General features: G+C 55.1%; 7 protein-coding genes across 7 annotated transcripts; 1 reads left to right on the top strand and 6 right to left on the bottom strand.

The window, feature by feature from the left end:
• Positions 1-890: 890 nt before the first annotated feature.
• LTR77_006825 (uncharacterized protein) lies at positions 891-1,215 on the bottom strand (the record flags this gene model as incomplete). Its single annotated transcript, XM_064804065.1, has 2 exons — positions 891-1,097; positions 1,150-1,215. 2 exons carry the CDS (start codon positions 1,213-1,215, stop codon positions 891-893), a joined length of 273 nt encoding a protein of 90 aa, XP_064657866.1.
• A 460-nt stretch (positions 1,216-1,675) lies between these two features.
• LTR77_006824 (uncharacterized protein) lies at positions 1,676-3,245 on the bottom strand (the record flags this gene model as incomplete). The annotated part of the gene is made up of 2 exons (XM_064804064.1): positions 1,676-2,241; positions 2,330-3,245. 2 exons carry the CDS (start codon positions 3,243-3,245, stop codon positions 1,676-1,678), a joined length of 1,482 nt encoding a protein of 493 aa, XP_064657865.1.
• A 362-nt stretch (positions 3,246-3,607) lies between these two features.
• On the bottom strand, positions 3,608-4,879 carry SUR1 (zinc-finger protein; the record flags this gene model as incomplete). Its single annotated transcript, XM_064804063.1, has 1 exon — positions 3,608-4,879. One exon carries the CDS (start codon positions 4,877-4,879, stop codon positions 3,608-3,610), a length of 1,272 nt encoding a protein of 423 aa, XP_064657864.1.
• Positions 4,880-5,593: 714 nt separating this feature from the next.
• On the top strand, positions 5,594-6,187 carry LTR77_006822 (uncharacterized protein; the record flags this gene model as incomplete). The annotated part of the gene is made up of 2 exons (XM_064804062.1): positions 5,594-5,812; positions 6,032-6,187. The coding sequence occupies 2 exons, from the start codon at positions 5,594-5,596 to the stop codon at positions 6,185-6,187; spliced, it is 375 nt and encodes a 124-aa protein (XP_064657863.1).
• Positions 6,188-6,488: 301 nt separating this feature from the next.
• On the bottom strand, positions 6,489-10,355 carry LTR77_006821 (uncharacterized protein; the record flags this gene model as incomplete). The annotated part of the gene is made up of 1 exon (XM_064804061.1): positions 6,489-10,355. One exon carries the CDS (start codon positions 10,353-10,355, stop codon positions 6,489-6,491), a length of 3,867 nt encoding a protein of 1,288 aa, XP_064657862.1.
• A 502-nt stretch (positions 10,356-10,857) lies between these two features.
• Positions 10,858-12,316, bottom strand: OLA1 (Obg-like ATPase; the record flags this gene model as incomplete). Its single annotated transcript, XM_064804060.1, has 3 exons — positions 10,858-11,409; positions 11,619-12,176; positions 12,242-12,316. 3 exons carry the CDS (start codon positions 12,314-12,316, stop codon positions 10,858-10,860), a joined length of 1,185 nt encoding a protein of 394 aa, XP_064657861.1.
• A 947-nt stretch (positions 12,317-13,263) lies between these two features.
• SFT2 (protein transport protein sft2) lies at positions 13,264-14,913 on the bottom strand (the record flags this gene model as incomplete). Its single annotated transcript, XM_064804059.1, has 5 exons — positions 13,264-13,416; positions 13,486-13,571; positions 13,772-13,836; positions 14,250-14,370; positions 14,685-14,913. 5 exons carry the CDS (start codon positions 14,911-14,913, stop codon positions 13,264-13,266), a joined length of 654 nt encoding a protein of 217 aa, XP_064657860.1.
• Between the last annotated feature and the right edge of the window lie 2,630 nt (positions 14,914-17,543).

Genomic DNA, 17,543 nt, shown 5'->3' with positions numbered 1-17,543 from the left:
TACATTGGATGCGAACCCATGAAGCATCCCTCCCGCAGTCCTATTGCTCATCGTGGGCCATCACCCTCGGCGTCGTCGACCATTCTTCTTCGCGACCATCAGCATCTCATCGACTGGTTCCTCTGGCCACGACTGTGATGGCGTTCGGTGCTTTAGCGCAGCTATTGCTTCACTTACGATACCCGGAGGGCGAATGGTTCATGGCGTCACAGCATCAAAAAAGCATGCATCTCTTACCGTTCACACGATTCACAACACTACGGCGTGTGTACACACACATGGGCTCGACTGTATGCTGGCAGGCTTTCGCGACGATATTAGGCTGGCTGAGCTCTACTCCGACTCCCAGCACATCATCACGCGATCATCTCCGGCTCCTTTCCCGTCTCATCAGCTGTACACACCGACCGTCAACCATCCGCGGCCTCACTACCGTGGAACCTTCACACCATTGATTCAAAAAGCGTTTCTTATCGACTTCTCTCAGCATGGGCATGCATATAGCAAACGGCGTTCTTGCAACTGGCTTTGGGGGGCAACACCACGTGTACTTTTCTTCTTCGAAGGACATTACTTCGCTGCTCATATGCTCGACCTGCTCCTGCTCCTGCTGCTGCTGCTGCTGCGACTGTTTCTTTATGTACTGAAGATGGATGGGGGCAGGGCTCACAGGGGACTGCAACGTCTGGGTGGAGGCGTCTTATGGCACGACTCGCATTGCACGCCTGAATGTTTGCTGGGGGGAGGGCTCGGTGAGGGATGGGAGCGTAAATAAGTTGAGTTGCGGCAAAAATGAAAATGTTTAAAAATCCATCTGCTGGTTCTTGTCTTTCACCCCGTCATCAAACATCGTCAAGTCCTCGAAGTCTGCCTGAAGATGTGGCACCCCTTTACTGCGACGTCTTACTCTGCTGCCCCTCGCTCTCCATGCCCTCGCATCCCACCGCCTTGCCTGCCATCTCCTCCGCCTTCCCAAACCCGGAAGAATTGGGATCGCGGTTCTCGCTTGCCGACTTCATGCCGTCGATGGCATCTTGCTTTTCCTGCGCGCCGGTCGCCTTCCAGTCTTCGGAGCCTGTGACGGAGCCGACGGTTTCCTGGGATGTGTTAGTATGAATGCAGGGCGAATGGAGTAGGTGGCGAACGTACTTTGGCGGCGGCGGCGACGTAGTTTGCGTGCTGGCCGATGAGGGAGGGGTTTTGTTGGTCGGACATTGTGTTGTTATGTTCTTGTTGTGTCTTAATGGAATCTTGAGTTGTGGTTGCAGCGTATTGAGTGGAAAATGGACAACATGGTAATTTGTGTGTAGTAAGAGACATTCATCGATGACGTCGGCTTTAGGTCAAATTTGGCTTCTCGGAGACGAGAACAACCTCATGTCTCGACGAGGAAGGATGGACACAACGTCAGGACTTCATTGAATGAGCGAGCGATTTCTCAAAGCAGACAGATTTTGCTATTTAACTGCTGATATGATGACGATGTACTCATCCACTGAGCTGCGGATACGTGTAGTTGTGCAGTCGAGCAAATGACATGGGAGCAAGTTGCGTAAGTCGTTGAAGAGGCCATAAATTTCGTAAAGCTTCGTTGTTGATTGTTCGTCCGAGAAGGATGGAGACGGCATCCTCTCCCTTCACGAGCCTGATCTCCATCCGATACGGCATCTTCCAGCTAACGATTCCACCAGTACCCGCCCAACACCCGGTCTGGATGGTAGGTCAAATCAGACACAGCCAGATCCTCGCTCATCAGCGCAAGCCTCTGCTGCGCGCCCTCCCATGCCTCTGCAGTCCATGAGTATCTTGCCGGGCTGCTCACCACCTCAAAGTCGTCGAAGAAGTCGAGAGGTTGGTTCGAGAAGTCCCAGCGATAGGGTTTGCTCTCGATGTCTCCGAGCGTCTCAAGGTACACGCGCAGAGAGTTCTGAGCGATCTGAAAGCTGTGGAAGCTCCGCAAATGGACATGGGCTTCTGACAGCATCTTATGTATGGATGCGTACGAAGTTCGTCCGATGATACCAAGATTCTCCAGCCGTAGAGTGCAGAGGGTCGAATGCGACTGCAGAAACTTGAACAGAACGTCTCCAGAACAGCGGACACCACTCAAGGAAAGGTTTTCGAGCCTCGACAACTGGATTCGGGCGGCGATGGCAGCGAAAATGCCTTCGGTGTCTTCCCAGCCGTTGTCAAATTCCAGGCGAATCTGACGAAGGAGGGGGCAATGCGAGAGAAAGGTGGCTAGCTGGGAGACCCAAGTTGTTGGGTCTTTGGGAGTCAGCAGTTGCGCAGGTCAAGAATGGCAGAGGGCGACGAAAGTCCGACTTACTTCGGTACAAGGTGGTGCGTGTGTCAAGCAGCAACTGTAATCGCCGGATCTCAGACAGACAGCAAACCACCTCCCTCGGCATCGACAAAGTCGAAATTGACAATCCTTCCTCATAGTCTGCAAATTGGCCCCACACGGTGCGCAGGCTCTCCAATTTCAGGTTTGCGTGCGCCGCGCTGGACAGGAGCACGGAGAACATTCGATCGGTCGAAAACCCTTCGCCATTGTGCTTGCGCCGTATCGAAGCCCTCTCTTCTCGCCCGTCCACGCAGGATGTCAACAACTCTTTCAGGTTGACGAAGCGCTGGAAAGCCAAAACGAGCATGATCCCGTCTGTAGCAGAGCGTTGAACAAACGACTTGTCTGTCTGCTCGAATTCGGCCCGGCGCGTTTGGCGTTGTAGTTTATGGCGACGCTTTGACGAAGTGTCAGAGGACTGTATTTCCTCCTGCGCCTCGTCGTACTCCTCTCCTGACAAGCATTGGTTGCGTTCGTGACAAAATATCGATTGGACCTTGAGGGTGAATTGCGGATGCTCAGAGATGGCGACGACCTGCTGGAGTCCACGGTAGCTGAAACGAAGGTGGACCATGCGAAATGCGACCCGCCCAAAGAAATCGAGCGTCTTGGTCTGGATGACTCTGGACGTCAGCCTCAGATCAAACATCTCCTGCGGTCTGGGTATCCAGCCGGGAACTTCGACCAGGTGGCCACAAATCAAGTCCAGCAATTCCACGGGGAGGTCCTGAAGACCAGTTGAGGACCGACGAGTGCTGTGGCAGTGCTTTGCTATGTGCCCTTTCTTCCAGCATTTGAAGCATCTTCCTTGGGCACGTAGCTTTGAGGACTTGACGTGCGCTGTTGATATGCCCTTGCCGTCGTCCGGCGGTGGAGTTGATGGACTGCGCGGTTCCATTGGGGGCAGTAATGGATCAGTCCGAGAGCGCAAGAATCTGCAGATGATATGAGCATATCAATCGTGTCCTCAAAGGTCGCGCGTTACTTTGAGAACAAACACAAACGCGCGATGTTGCAAACAAAAGAGGCTCGACTCTTGGCATGCGAGAGTTAGCATATGCCGTGTAACAGTACTCCCAGAAGATATGCCGAGCACCGAGATGTTGGGTGGCAGTCACACTTGCATTCCCAGGCATCTGGCTTTTCTAATCGCGCTTTGTGTATCGTTCTCAATGCTCATGTATCTTCATAAAGCAGTCCCCGTCAACTTCCCGCCAACGCCTACGCTAAATCATGTTCATCATGCTTCCATCCGGAACGTCAGCTTCCTCCCATAGCATTGAACTGCTCATCCAGTTCCATCTGCGAGAACCCCTTGTGTGGCTCCGCCCCAAAAATATCTTCCCAATGCTGTGACGCTTGGCCGCCGCAAAGCTGATCCTCACAGCAGTAAACCGCCGTTGCGGGCTCTGGACATTCCTCGCAGCCGTCTTCACCAAGACATTCGGGGAGGTCGCAGAAGCCATCCATGCCGCAGTCGTCCGTCTCGTCGCAGGGCGTAGCTGGGCCGACTGGAGGCGGGCACTGCTGGTCGCAGCAAAAGCAATTCGGGTCGAAAGGTACTGGGACGGCGGAGGCGCAAGATGCTGGTGCGGCCGCTACAGGCGCGTTGCAGCAGGGTGCTGATGGAAGGGTGGTGGAGGTGCTGTGTAGTGGTGCTCTCTGTGCGATGTGAGGCAGCATGTAGCCCGAAGATGCCGGTCTCTGCAGCCCGTATGGATGTGCCACTGGCGTTGGTGGCTCCATAGAGGGTGTCGAGATTGAAGGCGTACTGCAGTTGCTTGGTGCTGTTGAGGTATTTCGTCTGCTGCGCTGCTTCTTGACGCCGCCTGTCTCGCGCCAGTGGATCTGCTTGTGCTTCGACAAATTGGAGCTATCGGCGAAGGATTTGCCACACATGTCGCATTTGTGCGTCTTCTCTTCTTTGTGCACAGCCGTGATATGCGTCGTCAGAGCAGACTTGACGGCAAAAGACTTGCTGCACAGGTCGCACTTGTATTTCCGCGACTTGGTGTGGGTTGTCTCGTGGTTCTTCAGCTGCTCTTTGGTGACGAATCCCTTGTCGCAGTCGGGAAAGGGACATGGGAACGGCTTGTAGCCCGTATGGCTGTGGACATGCCGCATGAGTTTAGGCTTGTTGCTGAAGTTGATGAAGGTGTTGATTTGCTGCGCCTTGTCATGCTTTGAGCAGTTTTGCCAAAAGCAGCGGTAGGTGCCGTCTTTGCCCGCATGATCGTTCTTGATGTGGTTGTCGAGTGCTTCTGGGGATTCAAAGCACAAGAAGCATGGCTGATCTTCGTGTACAAGCCAGCTGCAGCAGAAATGACCATCCAACGTCGCTGATGCCCCCGGTAACCGCCCAGACGGATGATGGTGGTGTGGAATGGTGGTTTTGGTCGCCGGGGTACAGTCGTGACATGGCTGCCAGTTGGCCAACGCTGCCGCGAAATCTGCGTCTTCTCCAAAATGTGAAAAGTTCGGATCGACTGTCGAGTCCGGTGGAGTCAACTGGTATGGGTGGTGGTAGTTCATGTTGGCATGATTTTCCTCTGGGATCCGGTCCATAGCAGTAGCTACTGTGAACAACCTCTCCCGTGTGACAACCAATTCCGTACCGCTGTCTGAAGACGAGTGATGCTGATCTACTCGAGGTTGTCGCCTCGGAGGAGGATCGCGGGTCCTGCAAGGGCTATCGCAGAGTACTTTCGCTTGCCAGCCCACCCGTTCTCCGTGGTCCACGCTGCATTGGATGGTCGTTGAAGGGGTGAGGTCCGTGAGGATGAATTTTGCAACTCCAAGGCCGAGGACAGAGTTGGTGGCATTCGGTCAATCACGACTTCCTCGAGAAACACCGTGATGGCGAACGCTAATCAACATCCGGCCTAGCAGCAAAATGATAACAAAACATTGAAGATGTTGTTCTTCAGGAAATGGGGTTTGTGGTCGAAGTCGAAACTTGGTCAAAACTTATCGGACAAGATTCAACTGAACAGAGACCGCTGTCCGTAGGATGTTCGTTCGGGGAAGACCTCTGCTAAGTGCCTGACGACAGGTGACACTTCTCAATGGCATCCAAGAGGTAAGCCGCGCAAAGCGTGTGGCGCATTCCTCCTGTTCTTCCAAGAACCCCGCCGTCCATTTACCCACCCCACCTCACTTCAACTTCAACAACCGACAACAATGTCCCGATAACGACAACCACCTACGAACTACCACACCCTCTTCAGGTCTTGGAATACATATATCATGGGCAACTGCTGCGGCTCCCAAAGCAACGAAAACTTCCAAGGCGAAGGTCGCACCCTCGGCGCAACTCCCGCAAATGCTCCCCCTCAAACCGATGGAGCGCGAGCATCAGCACCACCCAAGATAAGTGGTCCGAAAGGCGGACGAACGTTGGGCAGGAACCCGCAGGCGCCGGACGATTCGTCGAGTCCGAAGGCGGCGGCAGCGAGGGCAGCAGAGGTGCGTAGTCTTTCTCCGTCGCCACTGCGGAAGCCACGAGCTAGGAGGGCGGAGGGCGGGAGGATGGTGATGACGGCTTGGATGTGATGCAGTGGGAGCAATCATGTTGCAGCGGCTTAAGAATGAGGACGAGGATGAAGAAAGCAGGTGGCGGCCAACAGCAACGGTGCATATGGCACGCCACCCTATCCGGATCTCAGCTAACGGGTCATTTCGCAGGAACGAGCCAAAGCATCTCAAGGCAAAGGCAAACTCGGCCGGCAACTCGATGCACAAAAGTCACAGACGCAGTCGGACACATTAGCTCAGTCGGCTCGCGAGAACGTCGCTGCGAGGGACGCCGATGCGTCGGCGCAAGCTAGGAACTGGGACTGAGCTGACAGTCTGTTTAATATTGCGTTGAACATGTGTGCTCACGAGTGTCTCAAGTGGGGGATTGGAGATTCGAGGTTTCAGCACTCTACGCGTATGAGGCTATCGGGGCCTGTCTTGGAGGGCTCCTAAAGGTGCAACGTGATACCCCAATATAGCGTACAGCTCAGCCTATCACTTCTGCGGATTTGGCTCGACCGTCGATTGAACACAGCGTTCACGGAATCAGGCCATGCTGCAGCCGTTGTATACAAGATTAAGTCCTATTCAACATTACCTATAACCTGCGCCAGCGCCGGCTCTCTCAAACACCCACCCCACCCTTCCTAACCTCCCTCAAAGCCCTCTGCATCCCCTCCAACCTCGCCCTCTCCCTCACAACAGTATCCCCAGCGAACTTCCTCAACATCTCCTTCCCGCTCCTCACATGCTCCTCCTGCCAACCCGCCAACTCCCCCGCAACCGTCTGCTGCGTATATCTCAACTCACACCCCAGACTCTCCAACTCCACCCTCGCCTTCGCCGTCTTCGCCCACGCATCGTGCGCGACCTGCTTCTTGGCATCGTCGAAGAGCCCGATATTCGGCGTCCACCGGTTCGAGCGCGAGATGGAACCCATGCTGCGGTCGATGGTGCGTTGGGCCTGCGACATGCTGCCGATGAGGTAGGCGGGGCGGTCGAGGGCGTCTTGGATCGCGTTGCTCGAGGAGTGGACGGAGTGGAGGTTGTAGTAGAAGGATGCCATAGGGGAGGCTTCCGTGGGAATGAGGGTTTTGGTGTAGCGTTCGAAGGCGGTGATGTGGGATTGGGGGAGGTAGAGGAGGGTGGAGATGCGGGAGGAGAGGAGCGCGGTGCCTTCGGCGAAATCGTTGTAGATCATGCGGCGGCGGTTGGTGGAGCGAATGAGCTTCTTGGTGGCAGAGATCATGCCGCGCATCTGGTCGCGGGCGAATTCGACAAAGTTTTCGACTTCTTGGGTATCGGTGACTGGTTCGAAGTCTTCTTTCACATTGTCCACCCGAGCCTCAGCCTTGCGTTTGCTTCGCTCGGTAAGCATGTCGGCGTCGATGTCTGGGACCAGGAAGAACTCCCACACCAGCTCGTGGGTCGAGAAAGTGGAGTGGGTAAGCAGATTGTGAAAGTAGTTGTTCAGGCGGATCTGGTTGTCTCTCAAAATGGCTCGCGAGGGCTTCGAAGGGATGAGAAATGGCGATGGAAGGTTGAAGTGAGTCGGGAGCCAGCTCGCAGGGCACTCCACGGCCAGCCACTTGGAGAGATGCTCAAAGTCCGATATAGACCTTCGACAAGTCGTAACCGTAATCATGCCGTTGGAGCTCGGTGCGCCCGATTTTAGCACAAACCGAATCGTAGCGTCTTCGACAAAGTACGAACGCACCAGCGTCGTCATCCGTCCGTCCTGGCCTGGCGGAGTAGACAACAGCACTAGATCGTCAATCCGATTCCGTACATCATCGTCCTTCGCAAGCTCGACCGCGGTCAGACCTCTGATATCCTTAAGCGTCATGTCAGACCGTGGGTCGGCGAACAACGTCCGCACGAGATCGATCCGGCCATACTTGCTACCGACCATGAGCGGCGTGTATCGCTTATCGTTCGCTGCATTGACATCTGAATCGCAATGACGAAGCAGCTTTAGCGTTATCTGCGTGTTGTTGACCACGTGCAACAGCGTGTTGCCCTTCGCATCGACATGATCGTCCAGATGCAACGGCTCGCCATCGCCTTGGGTCTCTGTTGCGAGGGCGATTGCGGATTCCACCATCCAGTGGTACTGCTCATGGTCGTACGATCGGCAAAAGGCGAAAAGCGGTGTCTGGCCATTCTTGTCCTTCAGCCGCCAGGGTAGCTTCTTGCCGAATCTTTGAATCAGATGCGGCTGAGTGAAGAGGTAATGGCCCATGCAGCGGCCTTTGCTGTCCTGCATGGCTAGATACCTGCGCAGCTGTTCTTCAGAAGCGTTGTCTTCGATGTAAGATATGAGCTCCTCTGTAACCGCGCGGTCTCCAGACTGAACGGCTGCATTAAGTAGAGTTGCACCGTCGCTGTTGACGTCCTCGAGCACGAAGTCGGCGCGGAAATGAGCGGGCATCGAAAGCAACAGCTTCAGTGCATTGGCTTTACTCGTTTCGACCGCCATCATCAAAACAGAGTTGCCATCCGCATCTTGTGTCTGTGCAAGTCGTTCGCCAGAAACATCGCTAGTTGCACCCATGCTGTGACTAGACTCCACACTCATATGCCTCGAATGCGAACGAGAAGAGTGAACCGAAGAAGCAGAGTGGCTCCTGGGTAGCGATGCCATCGACACCCGCTTCTTGCCTCGAGCCTGGGTCTGTTCCGGAGGCGGCGTGGGCGGTCGCTTGAACGGGAAGACGTGCTCGAGCGAGCCGTTGACCGCGACAAAGTCACCTTGCGGCTGCGGCGTCTGAGCAGTGCTTGTCGGCCGTGCTTCGTCCAGAGAAAGGTCGTTGATGCTGGACTCTTCGTCTGAAAGCTCAGCAGTATACTCTCTCGGCGATCCAGCCAGCGTCGCCTCGCTTGGTGCCATGATGGAAGGCTGCAGTATCGCCTCCAGAGCCTGTAGGTCGCCTGACCTTGCTGCCTGCCAAAGCAGTCGATTTTGCTTGCTCGCCTTGCGCAGGTTCGATGATGCATTGGTAAGGTGAGCAAGTACGGCCTCGAGAGTGGCCAGCGCATAGCCCTGCTCCCCATTCTCCACCTCGTCAATGAAGATGAAGTAGCGCATGTACAGCAACCGGGAATGCAAGTGTCTGACACCACTTCTGATGACCACGATAACAAGCATGGACACCAGGATGTCAGCATTGATGGTCAATACCGCTGAAGGCTTCTCAGATTGCTCAGCAGAGCTATCCTGGGACGTTCTCGGGGTGGGTTGTTCCTCCTCGGTGATAAGCTTCTGCGTCTTCAGCAGAATCTCCAGCATCTCCTGCGGACTGCTCGCCACGCCCATCTTCTTGAACGCTTCAACACCCTTGGCCAGTCTCGCCGCCAGCTCACGCTTCCCTCTCATGCCATCTTCGATCGGAATGCCGACTTGCGTAATATCTATGTCTGTCATCTTGCGAATCTTCGATTCCAGATCGCTGTCATCCGGTCTACGCAACGCGCACACTCTGGGGAAGAGTGTCTGGTCGTGAACCTGCTCGGTGACGTAGCGCTCGATCATGTGCTCGACCACAGGCCCAGTAAGCTCTGTGCTTGTACCAAGAAGTGACAGTTGCTGCTTGTCCACGCTCTGAAAGAGCTCGATGGTCGCGGTAACCGCACGTTCGAGAGCCGTTCGCATCGCCTCTTCTTCCGGCTCCAGCTCAATGGACGTTGGAGGAACCGTGCTGCTGCCAGACAGTGAAGACTTGAGCGACGTAATGGATTCGCTCAAAGAAGGGTTCGAGGACTGGGAGCTGACCGACGACCGCCTTGACGCTCGCTTCGGTATCGGGCTGTCGTTCGCTGATATGAGCTCGCGGATAATCTTCTCCAGTCCAATCTGCATCTGCCTCGAGATCATTGGGAACTGGGACATCAAATCGCCGAAGCTCTTGATATTCTTCTTCTTCTGCATCCCGAACCCAATCGCACTACTCGTGCTCGCTGACCCAGAAGCCTCGGCCAACACCTTCTTCCTCTCCTTACTCGGCTCGTCGCTGATGACCGCAGGTATCACCGGCGTAGCTTGGTACGATCCAACCAGTGGTCGCGAGATATAGTAGACCAGCCATTGCTGTCCGTCCGCAACGTCCGGGTAATATATGAAGTCCTGCAGCAATTGCGCCTGGTTCAACGTCTTGAAGCCCTTGTTGCTGTAGACGAACGTATCCTTCACAACCACCGTGCGCCCGTTGACCGTAGAATACTGCTTCGCCTTGCTCTTGTTCTCGCGCACACTCCCAGCATCTTTCGCTCCATTGCTGCCAGGCGGCGCGCCTCCAGGCACTCGCAAGACATGGCTGGCCAAGAACTCCTCAGTGTTTGCAAGGTCCGCATACGATGTCCCTGTCTCGCGATCCTTCGAGTTCAGCAACACCTCTGTCGTCGGTGCGAGTAAGACATGGTGATTAATCGGCGAGCATTGCGAAGGTATTGCGCTCCTGAAGAAGGCTCGTAGGAATGGATTCAGAGCGGGCATGCGCGCGGTCTTAGCCCGTTCATTCTGCTGTTGTACCAACTTCTGCGCCCTCGCGCGCAGCTCCTCCTTCGAGTACTGGGTGCCGAGTCCCTCCAGGGCGGCGGTAGTAGGTCCAGCTATGGTGGATGGTGTAGTTGGTCAAGCCTGCTATCGCACGATTTGGAAGTCGGTCATTGATAGATGTGTTCGCTCGGTGGTTCTAGAGGCGATGTTGTATTGTTATTGAAGTTGGGAGGTGTTTGAGGGGTCGGAGGTCGTTGTCAAGCAGTGCGACTGGGGTAGCACTGTGGTGGCTATGGTCTGCATGTGATTGCGCTAACCTGAACGCGCGGTGACATCTCAAGCCGCACGTTCCATGGCTTCTAGAACAACATTGAACCTTCTTCATGAATGCATGTAGCATTAGTTGGATGGTAGAATTGCACTGGATTGCGTCAAGTGCTATATGGCTACGCTGAAGATGCTTGTGCCGAGCAGTTTAAACGCTATGCCAGCTGCCAGCCTATGCCTTCGCAGCACCAGCCTTAATGAGCAGGATATCGCCATCGTCAACCACATACTCCTTCCCCTTCGTCATGACCTTGCCCTTCGCTTTAACGCCCGCTTCATCACCCTCCTCCTTGAGCACGTTGTAATTGTACACCACAGCCTGGATGAAGGTCTTCTCGAAATCACCGTGAATGACACCAGCAGCTTGAGGCGCCTTCGTGCCGTTCCGTATCGTCCATTGCCGCACTTCGTCCGTACCGGTGGTGAAGAACGATCCGAGATTCATGGACTTCCGCATCGTCGTGATGATTTTGGGAAGAGCAGACTTCGTACCGACCTTCTTGCACTCCTCCGCCGCATCTGCTTCGGTCTCGAAACGAGTGAGGCGCTCTTCGAATGAGACAGAGATGGGGATGATGGGGTCGCCGGTTGCGTGTTCTTTGACCCATTCGGCGATCTTTGGCAGGTGCTTGTTCTTTTGTCGGATGTAGTCCTTTTCGCTGAGGTTGACCAGGAACACGACTGGCTTGGCTGTGAGCAGGAAGAGCGGGTTGATGACCTCGACCTGATTTTCTCAATTAGCTTGTGAACCTATCGAGCAGTAGAGTCAATGATAGAGAGTATGTGCTTCTTTGTAGTCAGATAGGACGTTCTCTCATGGACACCTCTAGCGTTGTATGGGTGAGGTGCCTGTCGAAGAGCTGGGATTATAGAGGTAAAACCTCTTGTTCATCCTGAGAAGCCAGTGCAGGGGAATGACGAAAAGAAACATACCTCTTTCGGCTGCCAGTCGCCTTTCCTGACGTCCTTGCCAGCTTTCAGCATCTCCAGGATCTTCTCCACAGTCGCTTGCTCCTCCTTCAGCTTCTTCATCTCCAGCGACTGCCCACCTCGCCTCGTCTGCTTGACTAGAGCTTCGTGTGCTTTCTCTACGAACTCGATGTCTTTGATCCTTAACTCTTCGCTGATGATCTCCAGATCGCGTATGGGGTCGACATCACCCTCCACGTGGATGATCTCCGCATCGTCAAAGCACCGCACCACTTGAAACACGGCATCCACAGCGCGAATGTGAGACAAGAACGCATTGCCGAGTCCAGCACCGGTCGAAGCTCCTCGCGTCAGGCCAGCAATATCGTAGACTGTGAGATTGGCAGGTACGACCGACTTGGGCTTGTACTGCTCCACCAGCCAGTCGAACCGCTCATCAGGCACAATGACACGAGCTTCTTCCGGATCGATGGTCGCATACGGAAAGTTTGCAGGATTGCCGAGCGAGCATTTTGTGAGGGCTTGGAAGAAGGTCGATTTGCCTACGTTGGCCAATCCGACCTGTTACACCTATTAGCCGTCGTCGAAACGTATGCGCAAAGCACGCACATGTTCGCTGGACGTACGATCCCACTCTTGAGGTTGTTGCCCGGCCGCCCCAGAAGTATCTTCTCCTCCTTCACCTGCTTCTTCGGAGGCATCTTCTTTCTACTCTTGGCGTATGATCGAGTGCTTGTTGGGGAAGGATTTGGGCAGCGCCTGAGGATTGATGTCGATTTGAATGCAGAACCTGCTGCACTCGGTGCTGAAGACCGAGTTGAAGAGAAGAACAGAAGGAAGCACCTAGGATGCGACAGTTTGGCGGATGTCAGGACGACTATGACCTGCCGTCTGCTGGGTGGGTTGTAGTGGGATGGATGTGTGTCAATATGAGGTCTTCAGTGGTCGCTTTTGCGAACTTTTTGCGTCCGTGCGTCAGGCTCACATGTGCATGCCTTATACCAACAATCGCCAGTAACACGATCGCTTCTGCACTTTCTCTTCCCAAACATCGCAATTTATTTGTAACAAAAGCACTACTATCTTCAGATTGGACAGCCTCACATGACATAAGACCGCCAGGCAGCAGGTGGGAGGCTTCTCATCCCTCAGCTGGAAGATCGAACTATTCACGTATGTCCACAATTGAATTGATGGGAACGTGGTGTGCGACACATGGTTGGACAGTGTCCATGTTAGATAGCAGATACAGATAATCGGGTTCATGGGCATTCTGCTCGCACACAGTCAGGCCTCGCAGCTCGTACGCCGCTAAGAACACTTCTGTGGCATTTGCAATATATTCGACGATGCCACTGTCAAAATCATCCTGCTCCACCCAACCCTGTACGTGCATGCCAGGCCCCTTGGGAAAGCCACTGCAGCTCCGTCAAGCGCTCCCACGTGCAGGACTGCACACCGTAGGTTTCGTCGTGCTTGGAGCACTGGACGTCAGGACCAGGGCGGCAAGGAGGCACATCGAGTTCAACGAAGGCAGGCGAAAGGCATTCCCGCACAAGCCAGGGCAGTAAGCAGAATGGCAGAGCAATGGACAAGATAGATGGTATGCCAGGCTGCATCAGCGTGTTGTTATACAATCTACACATACCTACCCATTCATCCACCCCATAACCCGATCCCCCCCAAACCGCGCCGCGAACCGCAAACCCGTCGAGCCCATGGGGAAATAGCTGATCAGATACCATGCCAGCGCGACGAGCTGCACGATCGAGGACAGTAACGTAAGTATGGTGCTTCTCAACTATGCACGAAGTCAGCGTTAGCAATTGTGTGGAGTGATGGGGGAGGAGGAGGAGGGGGAGGGACATACACCGAGGGCGAACCATAGCGTGAGAGCTATACTGCCAAAGTATGTTGCGGTGAAGGGGAGGCGTTCTTGGGAGACGAGGTGACGGACTGTGAGGTGGTTAGCGATGAGGTTCGGGCACGATGCGACATGCAAGTGAGTGTGGGGTGTGTCGGGGAGAGACTGGATCTGGATCTAGACAAGGTCGTGCGGTATTCACGCCAGTGTGATCAACGTGCATGTGCATCGATCTTCTCCATGCAGTAGCTCATATATGCAACAAAGAAAGAGTCGAAAGAGTTATACGCACCATAAACCATCGGCCCCATCAGCACCGCCCACGACCCCAAGAACATTATCGAAGCCATGGTCCATCTGCCAGTCACAAGCAACAAGTCAGCCGCACCATCACACAATTGTCAGCGGCAAGCAAGCAACAAAGAAACAATCAATCAAATGCAGTCGTCATTGTTGTATCTCGTCCAGACCGGGATAGAGATGGATAAGGTAGGTGAGAAGCCGGGGCTCCGCAGATCATCGCTCGTGTGTGGAGAGCTCGAGCTTGATTGCAAAAGCGGGACCCTGGCGCAGTTCGGGTCAGGCGCGCACAGCATAAGCGCCCGCTGCGAGGGCGATCTGGAGATGGTGGTGTGGCGGATGGAGGATGTCGAGTTGAAGGTCGTGGGGGTTGGATATTGTGTAGGTGTAATCGTTGTTGATGGAGCGGACGAAAGTCCGGCGGTAGCTTCATGAGCAGAACCACGTGAGAAAATGTCGAAAGGACTTACAATATCGCAAACTTTGTCGGCCGCAGACTCAGCACGGGGAACAGGGTAAAGCAAATCACGAAGAGCGCGACAGCCGCGAGGTTGAGGCCGCCGAAGATGAGCAGGCGATCCCACCGACCCACTGCCAGACATCGTTAGCTGGTGTCTCGGATGCGCGAGGCGAGTCTTTTGCGGTGCATGAAAAGAAGAAGAGCTGCCTTGGAAAGTGTGCATGTGGACGCAGGAACTCTGCTGCTATCACGGCGCTGCTGCTGGTGCGGATGCAATGTAGGGCAGGGTGACCTGCAGCGCCCCGAACCGGTTGCATGTCCGCGATGTAGGGCATCACACCCCACGCTGCGAGTATTGATGACGCAGACATTGCCTTCTCATACGAGACGGTGTAGGAGCGGTGTGTAGACGATGGAGGAATTAGATGGTGTAGGCATGACTTACGCGCAAACCACCCCTCTTCCTCCTCCCTCCGTGACCGAGCCGGTAGCGGCGCGCCAGGCCCTTCCTCGTTCTCGTGTATGGGCAGCCGAACATAGCCTTCACTGTTGAACGGGTTGAGCTTCTGCAGTGTGCCATAGACCCCACTGGGCTTGCTTGTGCTCGTCGCTGGTTGTTCCCTTCTCGACCATCCCAAGCTGTTCATGTTGTCTCTGAAGGAGGACGAGGCCATGGTGATCGGTGGTGAAGTTCGGTCACCGCCAAGCTAGGTGTCCTCTCTCTGTCTCGTGTGGAGGGCGGGAATGGTTTGAGAAGTGAGACGAGGGCTATAGTGGTGCCTACTGAGTCGGCCGCGTGTCTTGGTGTGCACGATCTCTGCCGTGTCAGCCGATTGGGGGATGATATCGAGGTATGGCTGAGAGCTCTGGAGCCTCAGCACGCAGCCCGGTAGCTTGAATGGGAGGGGTGGCGGTCTCGAAGCGGTAGTTTGAATATTCGAGCTATGCAGATGCGGACGTTGTAGAAGCGCAGCTTAGCTCCTCGGATGGCTCTAACCGACACCAATGCAGAGGTTATGCAGGATGGCGTGCCAGGCGTGCAGCAAGATCGACGAACAGGGTTGCGGTCAAGATGCAAGATGCCTCCAAGCCTCCGCGGTCTCTATCAACACTGTCTCTCCACTCTGTCGCTCTTTCGTTTCGCCCGCGGATGGTGGGATGGGCGTCCCTTGACGTGCAGTCTCAAACGGGTGGCGCGTGACGCGGATATCCAGGTGTCAAGGGCACGGCAGGCGGAGGAGTTGGAGACGAGCGAAGAATGGTTCGGCGCAGACAACAACAGCTGCAATGCCCTGATTGGAGTAGCTGTCTGAGACTGGGAGTGCGATGCTCGAGCACGAAGAATGCTCTGGGACGTGCAGGAGCTGTCAAGGTCGAGCTGCATGTCTCACTTCTGCATCTATGTTCATTCAACCCTGTGGCGCTGCCTCGTCTCGTCTCGTCCCGGCTCCGAACGGGACGATGAAGCTATAATGGAGTCTATCTCACAACACCACCACCACCACCACCACCATCACGACGCGCAAGGACATGTAATCATTGTGAGGGTCTACGCCCGCCGGCCTGGTTTGAAAAGAGTAGTGGGTGTCGTGGCGAATTGACTCATTATAGCATTTGGCCTCGCAACGGCTGAGACCACTGCGCAGCCGACAGATGCCAGGCCTTGATGATAACAAGACTCAAGTCGTCCGTGATGTGTGCATGCTCTCGCGCTGCGACCATATATGAATGCGGTCATGCCCCTCGCTGTGCCAGACATTCTGAAGTCCTTCCATCACTTTGAATAGACTGATCGTCTGTTCTAATCACCGCTCTTCTTCGTCCCCGACATCGCGCACTCGACAACCACACTTTGTTCCCAAAGCGAGCATTGCCCAGTCTCGCCCTGCTCCGCGCCCAGTTGCGAGCCGTGTGGGCCGGAAGTGTAGCAGCACATTTCAGCCAGCAGAGAGCAACGGGATCGTCATTTCTGCACTCTGCACCGCCTCTTCCGTCGCCACCCCACCTCAGACCGCCGTGCGCCGAGAAGTCGAAGTGAACCTTGAATCTCTCTTTCAGCAGCCTCGACATCACTCTCCTCCCACACACCACCACCACCACCCCGGAGCACCCCCTTCAATCGAAACACGCTTGTCCGGATCAGTCTTTGACAGAGTGGTCGTACAGAGAGCGCGAGGACCAGCCAGACACACCTCCCGCGCCCTGGCGAGCGAACAACGAGAGCCCCGCATAGTGACTTTCACTCAGGCGTGACACACAACCCACTTCCCCCCAACAATCAGAGACAACTCCTTTGTGCCGTCTCCACCAGCTCTCCAGCGACTACGCTCCTGTTCGCTACATATACCAGGATCACTTCGACTGCTGCTTCTCAGACCCGCGATCTCCAGGCTGCCTGCAGCGTTGTCTCTCGGGGAGAAGACGGCCAATACCAGTGACACCGGCCTACTGCAGCGATCCGTGTCTCGAGCAAGCTCTGCCAACCGCTTTGCCTCTTCCGATACTGGCTGTCCGGTAAGTGCGCACCATCCGCCCCTCCCTTCTGGCGATCTTCCTCTAGCGAGTGGTGGCATGGGCGTGAGGTCGGAGACGAGCCGTGAGCTTGCAGCATGCTCGAACGAGGCGGCGCACAAGGCGTGGAATGCGGCGAGACTACCTCACCTCATCGCATGAACGTGCCATCAATGCGGTCCTTTCGGCCAGCCACGGCTCTCGAATTTCGCTATCATGCACCCTGCCGCTCATTCGGTTTTCAGCCCTTCCAGGCGCATGCTAATTCCTCCTTTGCCTTTTAGGTCGTGTCAGTCCGTCTCGAGCTCACCCACATTCAACCTCGAGAACCTCTTCGGCCCATCGTCCCCCAGCCTGCGGTGACACCCCGACGAACACGCCTAACCCCAACCCTCTGATCGTTGATTGGAGCGCATCCAGCTTCGTGCTCTCACCGACCCCCGCGCCGAGCACACGTTGCCTCGAGCAAACATTTTCAGCGCGCAGCGCCAGATATTGCGTCAGTAGAAGCCAGATCTACGATTGGTTTCACACTTCCCACTCCGGTGTGAACATCAGTTCGCAGGCACAACATCCACGAAGCTGGTCGTTTTGAGGAAGTAGGACAACGAATACCGGAAACACAGCGTCTCATGCGGTAGCCACACAGGGTCGAAGCGCAATCCGTAAGTATCGGCCGCACACCTGCTGAACCTGTTTTTTTCTTAACAGACAATTTCACCCCCTTTTCTTGGTGCAAACAATGGCTAGCCATATTCACCACTGCATGCGCGTTCGAGTCGCTAGATCTTTC

This window comes from Saxophila tyrrhenica, assembly GCF_035928015.1.
Source record: "Saxophila tyrrhenica strain CCFEE 5935 chromosome Unknown scaffold_10, whole genome shotgun sequence".
NCBI lineage: Eukaryota > Fungi > Ascomycota > Dothideomycetes > Mycosphaerellales > Extremaceae > Saxophila > Saxophila tyrrhenica.
Note: the sequence above shows the minus strand (reverse complement) of the source record. Positions and strands in the feature narration are given on the sequence as shown.